Source organism: Curcuma longa, chromosome 9 (assembly GCF_044706935.1).
Source record: "Curcuma longa cultivar G26 ecotype Majalengka, Jawa Barat chromosome 9, ITB_CL_G26_1.1, whole genome shotgun sequence".
Taxonomy (NCBI): Eukaryota; Viridiplantae; Streptophyta; class Magnoliopsida; order Zingiberales; family Zingiberaceae; genus Curcuma; species Curcuma longa.
The window spans coordinates 10,746,593-10,759,188 of NC_133869.1; the positions used below are offsets into that span (position 1 = coordinate 10,746,593).

The 12,596-nt window shown below is 38.0% G+C and overlaps 3 protein-coding genes across 3 annotated transcripts; 1 reads left to right on the plus strand and 2 right to left on the minus strand.

Moving 5' to 3' along the window:
* Nucleotides 1-366: 366 nt before the first annotated feature.
* Nucleotides 367-3,240, plus strand: LOC141834541 (receptor-like protein EIX2). Its single transcript, XM_074721859.1, has one exon. The coding sequence runs from the start codon at nt 367-369 to the stop codon at nt 3,238-3,240; it is 2,874 nt and encodes a 957-aa protein (XP_074577960.1).
* Nucleotides 3,241-4,189: 949 nt separating this feature from the next.
* LOC141835102 (uncharacterized) lies at nt 4,190-9,709 on the minus strand. Its single transcript, XM_074722530.1, has 11 exons — nt 9,347-9,709; nt 9,019-9,261; nt 8,785-8,946; nt 8,413-8,522; nt 7,364-7,472; nt 7,031-7,186; nt 5,686-5,801; nt 5,447-5,613; nt 4,903-5,033; nt 4,634-4,806; nt 4,190-4,486 (listed from the first exon to the last, which is right to left on the minus strand). The coding sequence occupies exons 1-10, from the start codon at nt 9,698-9,700 to the stop codon at nt 4,699-4,701; spliced, it is 1,656 nt and encodes a 551-aa protein (XP_074578631.1). The 5' UTR covers nt 9,701-9,709; the 3' UTR covers nt 4,190-4,486; nt 4,634-4,698.
* Nucleotides 9,710-11,204: 1,495 nt separating this feature from the next.
* LOC141835428 (uncharacterized) lies at nt 11,205-12,354 on the minus strand. The gene is given in 5 exon segments (XM_074722883.1): nt 11,205-11,738; nt 11,818-11,896; nt 11,899-11,998; nt 12,000-12,267; nt 12,270-12,354. Coding segments are annotated over 5 exon segments (954 nt in total). The 3' UTR covers nt 11,205-11,316.
* Nucleotides 12,355-12,596: the final 242 nt, after the last annotated feature.

Genomic DNA, 12,596 nt, shown 5'->3' on the forward strand with positions numbered 1-12,596 from the left:
GCTTCAAATGTAGTAGTCAGTTTCAGAATTCAAAACTATAACTAAAGAGAATCTCTAGACTCAAGTCCTTCATGCAAAGAATTGTTCTCCTATGTCTACATCACCACTTACATTATTTTACTTCTGGGGGAGTTTCATTGACAACAATTTGTCATTTTCGTTCACCTAATTGGCAATTTTTTTATGAGGAAGACTCCAGGTTCTGCCTGGAATGTCAATCTTGGTTTGAATCATAGTGTTGTTTTATCTTTATCGAAGACCAAGTAAACGAAATCGATTGATTCATAAAATCAAGAATGAAAGTTCTATAAAGTTACCTCATTGTGAGGGGAACCCAACTCTGGTTCAGTACTTGAAATGCCAGCAATGTTGCTCCACTTAACTCTGTCGTTGATCCTTTGGCTTTTGACTGCAAGAAATCTGGAAGCATGCCTTGGATCGGAGAGGAAGGCTCTACTGAACTTCAAAGCCGGCCTCAAAGATCCTGGCGATCGGTTGTCTTCCTGGAAAGGCAAAGACTGCTGCAGGTGGGAAGGTGTGGAATGCAACAACGGTACTAATGGCGTCTCGAAGCTCAAACTCCGAAACCCCTGTGACTACTACATGGATAGAAACTACTACAAGTGCAGCTTGAGCGGTGAGCTGCGTCCATCTCTTGTATCTTTAAGTGAACTGAAATATCTAGACCTCAGCATGAATGATTTTGGCGGAATTCAGATACCAAGCTTCATAGGTTCACTAAAGAAACTGAAATATCTTAACCTTTCCTCTGCTGGTTTCGCTGGAGAGGTACCTCCTAATCTAGGAAACCTCTCTAAACTTCGTTATCTCGATCTCAGTGGTACATTTTCCTTGTGTTCCGGCAATCTTTGGTGGCTTACTCGACTGCCGTTTTTGAAGTACCTAGACTTTAGTACTGTAAACCTCACTGCAGCCTTAGATTGGTTAGATGTTGTGAATATGATGTCTCCTTCCTTGTCTGTCCTACATCTGAGTTCATGTCGTCTTTCAAGTATTCCGACTTCATTTTCCAATGTCAACTTCACGAGTCTCACTACTCTCAACCTTCTCGGCAACAGTTTCAACTCGACCTTACCCAACTGGCTCTGGAATCTCAGCAGTCTCACTTATCTGGATCTCAGAGCTTCCATGTTTCATAGTCCTCTACCCTGTGCACTTGGGAACTTGACTTCTCTTAATGTCCTCAGATTAGGTCAAAATAATTTGGAAGGTAACATTCCAGGATCAATTAGAAACCTTTGCAGATTGACTAGCCTAGACTTGTCACAGAACAATTTTACCGGCAATATAACCGATCCATTGCCTCATTGCATATGGAACGGCATAAAAGAACTGAGTCTATGGGATAACAAGTTTTATGGAAATCTGTCCAACTGGCTTGAGCATATGACCAGCCTAACCTTTTTGGATCTAAGCAAGAACCTACTTGATGGTCCTATACCTACAGGACTTGGAAAGCTTAGTGAACTAGCTTACCTGGATCTTTCATATAACTCGTTTGCGGGCATCATCACCGAAGTTCACTTCAATAATTTAACAAAGCTGTACCTGCTAATCTTGTCACTGAATCCCCTAACTGTGTTGTTAAACCAAAGCTGGACTCCTCCTTTCCAACTCCATATTATCGGATTTCATGATTGTCGTCTGGGTCCTCGTTTCCCTCCTTGGCTTAGATGGCAAACAAATATAAGGACCCTCGATTTATCCAACACGAGCATTGCAGACAGAGTGCCTGATTGGTTTTGGAACATAACTTCTTCTAGCCTTTCTGTTCTAGACATGTCAAACAATCAGCTTTCTGGTGTGCTGCCATCAAACATGGAGTTTATGGCACAGCTATCTGTGTTCGAGTTGAGTTCAAATCAACTCGAGGGATCAATTCCTTCACTGCCGAATAGCCTTTCCGTATTTGATGTCTCGAAAAATTCATTTTCAGGATCTTTACCTTCAAACTTCACAACTCCAAATTTGTATGCATTCTTGATCTCACAAAATCAAATAAATGGAAGCATTCCCCCATCTGTATGTCAGCTGCAATATTTAAGCCTCCTCGATATGTCAAACAACCATTTAACAGGTGAACTTCCTAACTGTTGGATGGAGTACTCGCAGTTAGGTTTGATCGATTTGTCCAATAACAACCTTTCTGGAGAAATTCCTGCCTCGGTTGCTAATCTTTCTAGACTTGAATCACTGCATCTGAACAACAACAGCTTTGGTGGAGAACTTCCTTCTTCAATGCAACAGTGCAGCAGACTGACCTTTCTCGATCTTGGCCAGAACAAGTTCTCCGGGAGAATACCAGCATGGATCGGGGAGAGTCTACTAATCCTGGTAGTTTTGCAGCTGAGGTCAAACATGTTCTTCGGCGAGATTCCTCCCCAACTTGCATGGCTTCATGACCTTCAAGTCTTGGATCTCGCCCATAACAATCTTTCTGGATCAATTCCTCAAAGTTTTGGCAATTTCAGTGCAATGGCTTCACGCTCACCAACAAAATTACCGAATTTTCAATATTGGACATTCGGGTTCTATGGTGATTACTATTACAATGAGAGATTGCATGTCATGATGAAAGGACTAGATGAAGAGTATACAAAGACACTGTCTTTTCTGAAGACTATAGACCTTTCAGACAACTATCTAACTGGGCAAATCCCTCAAGAGATCGGTCAGCTGGTGGCACTGAAAAATTTGAATTTGTCGAGAAATCTTCTGTCGGGAAAGATTCCTGAGATGGTCAGCAGAATTCCAGAGCTAGAGTCTCTAGATCTTTCATTCAATGAGCTTTCGGGCAGCATTCCTCAAGGCATATCAACAGTGACTTTCCTGAGCTACTTGAACTTGTCTTACAATAATCTGTCAGGAAGAATTCCTTCAGGAAATCAGCTCCAAACACTTGATGATCCTTCCATCTACATTGGCAATGCTGATCTTTGTGGGCCTCCACTCACGAATAGTTGCTCCAGCAGCGAACCAGTTCCTCAGGAGGATTTGCGACATGAAGACAACTCCGAGAGGAAATGGCTATATCTTAGCATGGCATTGGGATTCATCACTGGACTTTGGGGTTTGTTTATCGCCCTGTTGTTGAATAGCAGTTGGAGAAGATCATACTTCCTCGTGTTGGACAACTTGTTTAACCAATTGTATGTTGCATCAGCCATATTCATGGCTAGGCTAAGTAGGAAGCATGCTGAGAGAAGAAGGAACCATTGATATGGAGGTGGTATATAGCGTTCATCATTTCAAGTTATGTGCCATCTGTTTTTGCTTTGAATAAAAACCATGTATTAGGTATGACATAAAGATCAAACAACAAAACAAGTATGATGTAAAATCAAATAAGATAAACAAAAATGTTTATCTAGACTCAAATTCTATTTTTCAGCATGTTTTCTGATACTGTCTGCAGGAACTACAGCATAAAATTCATGTTTATGACATGTTTGAAATAGAAATTCTGAAAGTTTTCGCCTAAATGATACAAACTCTACGTGAGCCTACCGCAGATAACTCTAAATTCAGGGGAAAAAAACCATATTCTACAATAAAGTTTTTACAAACAAAATTTCCAACTTTTCAGATACAACAAAGTTTCAAGACTACTTGCAAAAAGATTGATAAGGAGACACTTTACAAAACCTGCTCTAAAGTTTTCAATACAAATCATACCGACTCCAAAATTCAAACTCTCGAATCGAAGATGTCAAGTGTTTCCTCAACATCAAACATGTTATAACTCATGGTTTAACTATAGAACTTAAAAAATACTGTTTGAAACCTATAAGATAATCCTCTAAGTGGGGAGAGACAACTTTATGGCTTCACCGGAAGCAAGATTTATAATGAAAGGGGATCTCAAATAACAAATAGTTGGGGTCGTACCTTTATACACATCCTAGCCAGTCAAGCGCTCTGTGAACACCTATGAGAACTTCCACTCCAGCCGCAATGTGCTGCCTGCCCGTCCTCTGAATCCTTCGCCGCCAGACCCTTTCATTTGCAACAGTTTAAGCCCAAGTATATTTATCAAACTTCATAACTTCTTGTTACTTCTTTTGTTCTTGTCAATGCCAAGACCAAAAAAGAATCAAATCCACATGACACAGGAAACTATTTCCAGAGACATGCTGAAATCCACTAAAACACCGAAGATTATAAGAAATAGTGATAACAAACTCAAAACCATTAGGAAATACAAGTTAATTTTACAAATCAAGGTGAAAGGGAAAAAAACAGAATTATGGAAATTACAAAATTGACAATGCGAGTTTGAAGAAAAGTTGTCTTTCACAGGCATAATGAAATAACCTCCTTCCTTTGATTGTTTGTTCAATTGAAGCAGTTGTCCTCCATGGTTGTGTTTTAATGTCTCAATGTGCATCTTTTTGAGCTCACATTATTTTTCGCAGCTCATCTTGTTTACAAAATCATGATCGGTAATTGATTGCAATGTAGCAACCTGATCAAGGAAAAAGGAGTATAACATGTCATTGATGTTAAGAAATAACTACATTAAAACAAGAGCAAAATTATACATGTAAATTGCAAAAGGCTTGGCATATAACACCGTAAAATTGGAATATAATCATCATAGGCAAGTACATACGGCTGTGAAAAGCAAACATTTCATTGATTCCCAGGGTAGGCACATGAGGCAAAGAAAGCTAACAATCAACTAAGCTCCAGCAAGCAGACACATTCTATATGGGGAGTATGAGGGAACATATCAACTGGCTGAACACTTTTCAAACTGTAGCATCCGCTTATTCCTTGATTGGTCTGTGCAAAATTGATTAAATTTAGCTTCGTAATCCCATGCATATGTATGTTTCACAAAAACTACTAAAATCAAAAGAACAGGTTGAAGATACATACAACACCATGACAGAGGTAATCAAGATCACGAGCTAGTGTGGCTGGATTGCATGAGACGTAGACAATACGTGGTGCCTTTAGTTTAAGAAGATATTTGATCAACTTCATATGCATGCCTGGCCGGTTTGGATCTGCAGAATTGTAAGACAGAAACTTGAAATTCAAGAACACATGTGATTCAATGGTTTCAGGCCGACTATACCAGCTACTGTTTTTTCTTTTTTCAGAAAGACTGGAGCATTTAAGTTGTAGTCGACTTACATCAGCAACATGTGGAAAAGAAAATGAAAATCACTCAAGTGTACCATTGCTGGTCCATAGAGATAGTATTAATTTCTTTGATTTAAGACGCGTATAAGAATTTCAATTTCCAAGTCTTGAATTAGAGTATCTATCAACTCATTGGTTAATCAAGCATAAAAATTCTATCAAAATTTCAGGAACCATTTAAAAATATAATCAAGGAATGAATATTTCATAACAAGACAAGCTAAAAAAAATTCCACCCAAAAACTAAGGAAGCAGCTATAAACAAGAGCAATACCTGTAATTACAATGTCAGGTTTTGGAAAATCCTTCCCGAAACTATCGCTGATTTTATTAAGATCTCCTTGGACAAATGTTGCATTTTCGATGCCATTTAACTTGGCATTTCTTTGAGCATCAGAAACAGCTTCAGGCACCACTTCAAATCCATAAACATGCTTAACCCTTAGAACAAACAAGACTTTCCTTTTAGATTCCTACTAAAAGCAAGAATGTAACTCAACTAACAGAGAGTACCTTTTTGCAAGGCTCAAACCAATACTTCCTGTACCACAAAATAGATCGAGAACAATCTCTGAACCATCTCCTCTAAGTCTAGCACAGTCTTCGACAAGCTTATACAGCACCTCTGCCTGAAAACAGCTAGTGAAATTATACTTTGCTTGTTTTAAGGGAAATGCTTTGCTTATTCTATGAGCCTAAAACATCAATTTTCATTTACTAGGCAAAGCTGCAGAAGTTCTACTGCTAATATTGTCTTTCAAAATGTAACCAAATATTTTGAACAATGTGGATTAGTTAATGCGTCATAGAGCATGTGAACATAGCAGCCAAAACACCAAATCACTATCAACCATGATTTGAAGTCTCACATTGAGCGGCTGAGCCGAATGGCACGGTTGAAATTTACGGTAATATACTGAAATCAGTACTAATTGATGCCAATAAAATATCCTGTGTCATCTGTACCGATTATGTCAATAAGCATTGTATTGTGCCAACAGTCATTATGCCTTGGCATGCTATGACACCGGCCAAAATGAATTCAAGTAATGTAATATTTTCGTTATCTTTGTAGCTCATTTCTCTAAAATTCTAGTTAATTGATTATCTAATAGTTAGAGTTTTTTTCTTTGTCAGTAAAAAAGTTAAGTGGACTAAAATTATAGGATTAACATTTATATGAATCACACATTTAAATAGAAAATAAAATCATTTTTAACACAACTCATAATTGGTTTCTTCTTATTAAAAATTGAAAATCTAAATGAAAGAGAATTAAATAAGTAAAACTTATTTAAATTTATCTAGCTTGCTTTACCACATAATAATTATTATTCTTATTTTTAAAGTAAATAAACTTAAGGGTGTTAAAAGAATAAAGCACATCTAAATTTATCTTGGCAATGATTTGATGCTACCAAAAGTGTGATAAGTATTAACACAATACATTGTCAAATCAGTACGATTTCACATTGAGAACAAAACTCTAGTATGAAATGGTACCTCAAACCTTGCAAACCCCCTCCCCCACTATATAGTTTTCTAATCTTCTTCTTGTTCTTCTTATTTAATTCTCTCCTCCCTTGGCCATTGGCATCAAGCGTTGGCACTTTAGTGCAGTATCAAGACCATGCTATTTAGGTCATTGGCCAAAATTTAAACCTTCCTATCAACCATTACAGCAATATGACTTATGTTTGCACATTCAATTATGTAATCATTGAAAAATTCTCCATAAACTTGGAGAAACTTCTGCCAATGCAATATGGAACTGATATATCACATCTCTCAGGAATATGAAAATTTAAAACAATGTGGAGCAGGAGGAAAAGCAAGCAGTGCAAGTATTATCACTTACCTGGTGAGAATTGGTCTGGAAGAAGGAATTGGCTGATATCTGAAATACAAGTCCTCTTAACATCTCTGTAATAGAGGATTTTCCATACAAAGTATATTCTTCTTCCCCTACGGAAGTATTCCCAACTGATGTGTTTACATTATTCACAACACTGACCTATGATCAACCACAAAGGCAAGTTATTCACACAGTTGAAAAAAATATACATATTGAGGCATTGATGTAAAACATAATCATGCTCGTTCTATTCAGCAGCCAAACAGAAACTGAGATGTGGGTCTAAAAGGCAACCATACAGCTTTATTATGTAATGAAATGCAATTTTGTACAAACCACTTCAGGAAATGCAATGATTTTGTCAACAAGAGGCCTCAACAGACTAGGCATGTAGGAAGACGTGACAAAGTTGACCATGACCTCTGGTGTGCCAGTCTTGACATCTCTGAGACAGTATATAAATCCAATTACGGGAAATAGAAATTCTTTTAGCATGGCCAGAAGAAAGCTCTAAACAGAAGAAAGAATATGAAAAAAATACTACTGAAATAAGTTATACAGATGTTAACTAGAACAGATTAGTACGCGAAGATATGGAATGCTGTAAGGGACAAGAAAGAAGTGGGAAGTCTAGAATGTTACTGGGACAAGTGAAGTATGCACCTTATAGTTATCAACTAACTAAATAGATTCACTTAGAGTTCAACACACAATATATATTGAATAAGATCAAACATCACATATATAATTTGATAGATTTAATGACAGGTGATGGACATCATAGCTCAACTAAGGTTCCCATTATATTTTGTTTGCAAAAAGAAGCAACTTGAATAAACACATTTAACAACCTTAACATTTAAAAAACTATTATTGAATACAAAATATTTCAAAATAATATGATATGGGGATTGTTACACATGTTAAAAATTAAACATAAAATTTAAAAATACAGATACTGTTGAATTCCTCTATAACTCTAAACATCTATTTTAATTGGACCAGCTACTCTTATGGCGGATCACTACAAATCTTGTTCTGCAGCATCCCTTCCGGTTGATTACTTGAGAACCCTTTTTATTCAAAAAGAGACTATAGGGTTGAATCGAATAAAAATTTTGTAGCATGGACTACTAAAAATTATTACGACACAACCTAGAAAAGTAATTTTAAGAGCATAAAGAACATGTTCTGATATTGGATGATATCTTTGGATGCATTTAAGAAGAAACTTCTAAACATAAAAATAGTAACAAGTCTACTGATTACCGGATATATAAGCAAGGCATGATAGGAGGTAAATCAAAACAATTGTAGCAGTATATGGAAATTTAATCCATCTGAATATTCTGATCTACGTATAGATCTCAGAGAAGATGGCCTACCTTCCAGTTCTTAGCATTAGATGCCTAAGAAATCCACTATGATTACGGACATTATACGGCAAGAGGCCAAGCTCAGGGTCTATCCAGCTATCTTGAATAACTGCAAGAACCTATAAAATTAGGAAACAATCAACTGAAATATTTTTGATATCCACTGATGAGTAGCAGAGAACACATCTTGCTGAATCAACCTAATGAAGACCAAATTCTACAAATCAATGAATGAATCAGAATGAGCAAATCAAATACATTCCAACCAAAGTAAAATTAATGCTAAAGTAAAAAAAAAACAAATCAAATTTCGTGCAGGTGATGGAAAAATACATTTCAACAAATCAAACTTCCATCCACCAAAAGAAAATAAAGTGTTACCTTGTCGGCTACTTCAGACTGTAATAAGCATTTCTCAACATGAAGGACCCTATCAAAGAACCCTGGAGCATGCAAACCCAAAGCATAACCACTCTCCATCTTATCCTCCGCAGTAAGTGCATCTGGTGGTATCCATCTTTCATGACCAAATGAGAATTCCATCTACGTAAAGATTGCAACTTTACTACCGCAAGCAGCGCAAAAATTGCCTTTCACTAAAAAAAAGACGCTGACCTTGTTCCGGTAGTGGAACAGCAGATCGCAGGGCACTATAGACTTCATAACCTTAGAAAAGCCGGCATCTCTGTCTGAGAATCTGCCAACGTGAACGATCAAATCCCGAACTTGCTGCTCCTTTGCTCGAATCTGAGCCTCGTAAGAAAGACTCTGAGTCTTACATCCTCCGCAGTACGAAGCATACTGACAGGGAGGTTCCACGGCGTCCCAATGCGGAGTAATCGTTTTCAGCTTCGTCACCTACAACCGAGACTACCAAACTAATCGAGAATTGATGTGTCAAAAAGGATAGAAATAGTGACTGGGCATGGGGGGATTTTACGACCTCGGCATAGCTGCCCTTGTTGCGGGAGACGCGGCCGAGGAAGCGCTCGCCCGGGAGGGCACGGTCGCACATTACGACGAATCCGGAATCAGCGACCTTGCAGACTCCCTTGGCCTTGAAAGCGAGGGACTCGCAGACGAGCTCCAGAGTCTGGCCTCGCTTCGGGAAGAAGGAGCGAGAAGGGGGAGCGGTGCCAGAACTTGGCGCATCTACGATGGCATCGATCCCGGAGGGCGGAGGAAGAGGAGAGGGGGAAGGGGCGGCAGAGGAGGCAGAGGCGGCGCGGACGGCGCGGAGCCAAGGGCGAGCATTGAGGCGGCGGGCGCCGCAAGAAGGGAACACCGCGACGGCCATCGCACGAAGGATACGGCACACGTCAGAATAGGATTACTTTACAGAATTATGAGGGGGAAGTAAATGAATTGCTCAAAAATTTTAGAGTTAATTGCAATATATATACCTTTTGATTTTTACCCATATTTATTTTTAAAAGGATCTGGATACCTTCTTATTTTTTATAATCATCAAAAAAAACATCTCATATTATAATTTTTTAAAAATAAAGGTCTATTTTTTTCATCCTAAAAAATTAACTAAAAATGTTACAACATAGATCAAATATAACATGAAATAGTATCAAAAGTAATTTAGAAAATACTTTAACACTGATTAGACCTGCTTTAATTGCTACAAAACTCTTTAATTTATTAAAATTACTAAACAACTTTAACCTTGGTAATATTAGAACAAGGTATTTTTATAATAAAAAAAATGAAATAAATGTATATTTTTTTAACATACAGGGCCTTTTAATGATAATGAAAATTAGGGATACTTTTAATAAACTCTATCCTCTGTAAGCTTTAATAAGAATATAAATCAAATACACACTGCTGGGCGAAGCAAACCTAACAGATAGAATTATTTTTCTACATATTTTTTTAATAATTTAATTCTAAAAGTAGACAGGCTGAGCTATAATTTATCCGTCTCTAACTCCTCATATAATTTAAATAGATTAAATTAAAATTTTATAATTTATTTAAAAATAAATCTAAATAATTTAGCCCGCATGGATTCTGGGTTCAAACGACCAGACAAACTCAAATTGACCTGTGGATTAAAAAAGAAAATTAATTTTAAATTGAATTATGAATCTATAGTTACATATATATTTTTAATGAAAGTTGTGAATTATATTAATTGTTTGATTAATATGTATAAGCGTGAATTAAAAATTAAAAATTTTATTATAATTTTTTTAATTATTTATTTATGAAATAATTATTAAAAATTGTATTTATTTTTTATTTTTTTTATAGATTAACTTGCCTAACTTATAATCCACTTTAGATTGAATTGAGTTGGAGATTTATGTCTCCGGGGCATAGTTAAATTAATTACGATAGAACAAAATTGTTGAAGTGGACAAGGAGCAAATTTTAACGAAGTTAAGATAATATTTTTCTCCATCATGATCAACTCCTCACATATAATCATGGGACCGACCGTGTGAAACTAATAGAGTGACAGATTTCACTTTTTACTAAAGAGTTAGATTTATCAATCCGTCAAGATGAACCAATTCGTCTTATTAAATGATGAATTTTTGATGAATCTAACTTGTCATAATCCGACCCATCCTACATAATACAACTTATGTAGGTTCCAAAGTCAAGATGACATGTTAATCCATCCTACCAAATGATGAATTTTTGACGGATCAACGTGTCTAATCCGGTCCATCTTACATAATACAACTTATGTAGATTCCAAAGTTGATCTCAAAAATATTATTTCCATTTGGAATTCGAACCCATTTGGAAAAGAAAAACAGGTTTAACAACTCTGAGTCGTAGTTAGATTAGTTGAGACAAAATTCAAAAAGAACAAGCACATCATGAGATGAGATGAAGAACTCAAGATTTTCCTGGAGGTACAGCTCTTCTTCACCATCCAGTTTTACAGGATCATTCATCTTCTTCATCGTCCTCGCCATCGAATTCTTCCTCCTCTTCTTCTTCCTCCTCCAATTCCCCTTCATCTTCTTCACCACCATCATTGACAATAAAACCACCTAAAGTTCCATCATCATCTTCTTCTTCTTCCTCTTCTTCTTCTTCTTCTTCCTTAGGTTTCTTTGCTGTGTTCGACCTAGTAGAGTACATAGGCCTACTACCACTCCTCACTTCGACAGCATCTTCAACATCTGCCCACTCCTCATCCTCACAATCATCGCCCTTCTTGTTCTTCTTCCCTCTCCTGTTCCCCTTAATTCCTTCATGTTCATCGTCGTCATCGTCGTCGAGGAACCAATTCCAGTCCCTTATTGAGCGGATCTTGTGCCTCGGGAAACGATCGAACTCATGGCCTTTCACCAAAAATCCAAACTCTACCGACAGCCGCACGAATAAAAACAAAGTATTGCAGTAAAAAAGGGATGAAATTATGATGGAAAGTTCAGTTCTGACCTTTGATAGGATCGATTTGGGAGGCATCCAATGCAGCAAGCTCCTGTTCCAGATCTCCATTGACTGCTTCCTTCTTCTTCTTTCTTCGGCTCCGATTGCTTCGATCGCTGTGTTTCCTTCCTTCTTCTTCCTCTCTGAAGTCCTCCTCTCCCTCCTCGCCACCGCGTCGAAGACCTTCCTGCTCCCCCGCTGCCGGCGCAGCTCCCCGCCTCCTCGGAACCCAGAAGGAGAGATTTTTGAGAGAGAGAGACAGCCGGTCGCCGTCTCTGAGCTCGCCCTTCTCCGAGTTCCGGTAAAACCTCGGCGGCCTCCTGCCGCCGCAGCCACAAACTACGACGGGATTCCGCCCGATGACCTCGAATAGAATCCTCTGCTCGTCTTCGGAGTCGCCTCCGGCGAGTCGCAACGACAGGTGGCGGCGCGAGACGGTGCGGTCCGGGGGGAACGGCGGAGCCCTAGACCTGGGCGTCTGCCGATCTCCGTCGACGAGTCCCGCTCGATGGGTATCGGAGCGCCGTCCTCCGATTCGATCTCCATCGAAGTCGACTCGAGCCCCGATTCAATCTGATCTCCTTCAAAAGGCGGTTAATAACTAATTTAGTAGTTCTTGGCTCGAACCACACTGCCTTAGGCTAGAACTTGAGCCGGGCCATTAATGGGCTTAAATTAAAAAAAACATTTTTATTAGGGATATAAAAGGAATTTTTTTATTTTATTACAAATTTCCATTCTTAAATCTTCTAACCGTTTAAGTTGTAAACTAGCAAATGTAATTTGAT

What these genes read in the sequence shown, in the direction of transcription:
- LOC141834541 (XM_074721859.1), top strand. Translation starts at nt 367, where the DNA reads ATGTTGCTCCACTTAACTCTGTCGTTGATCCTTTGGCTTTTGACTGCA.
- LOC141835102 (XM_074722530.1), bottom strand. Translation starts at nt 9,700, where the DNA reads ATGGCCGTCGCGGTGTTCCCTTCTTGCGGCGCCCGCCGCCTCAATGCT. An exon ending in ACCTGACATTGTAATTACAG is followed by an intron (nt 5,034 to 5,446) that starts GTATTGCTCTTG and finishes ACAATTCTGCAG; the next exon opens with ATCCAAACCGGCCAGGCATG. An exon ending in ATTACCTCTGTCATGGTGTT is followed by an intron (nt 4,807 to 4,902) that starts GTATGTATCTTC and finishes AATTTTGCACAG; the next exon opens with ACCAATCAAGGAATAAGCGG.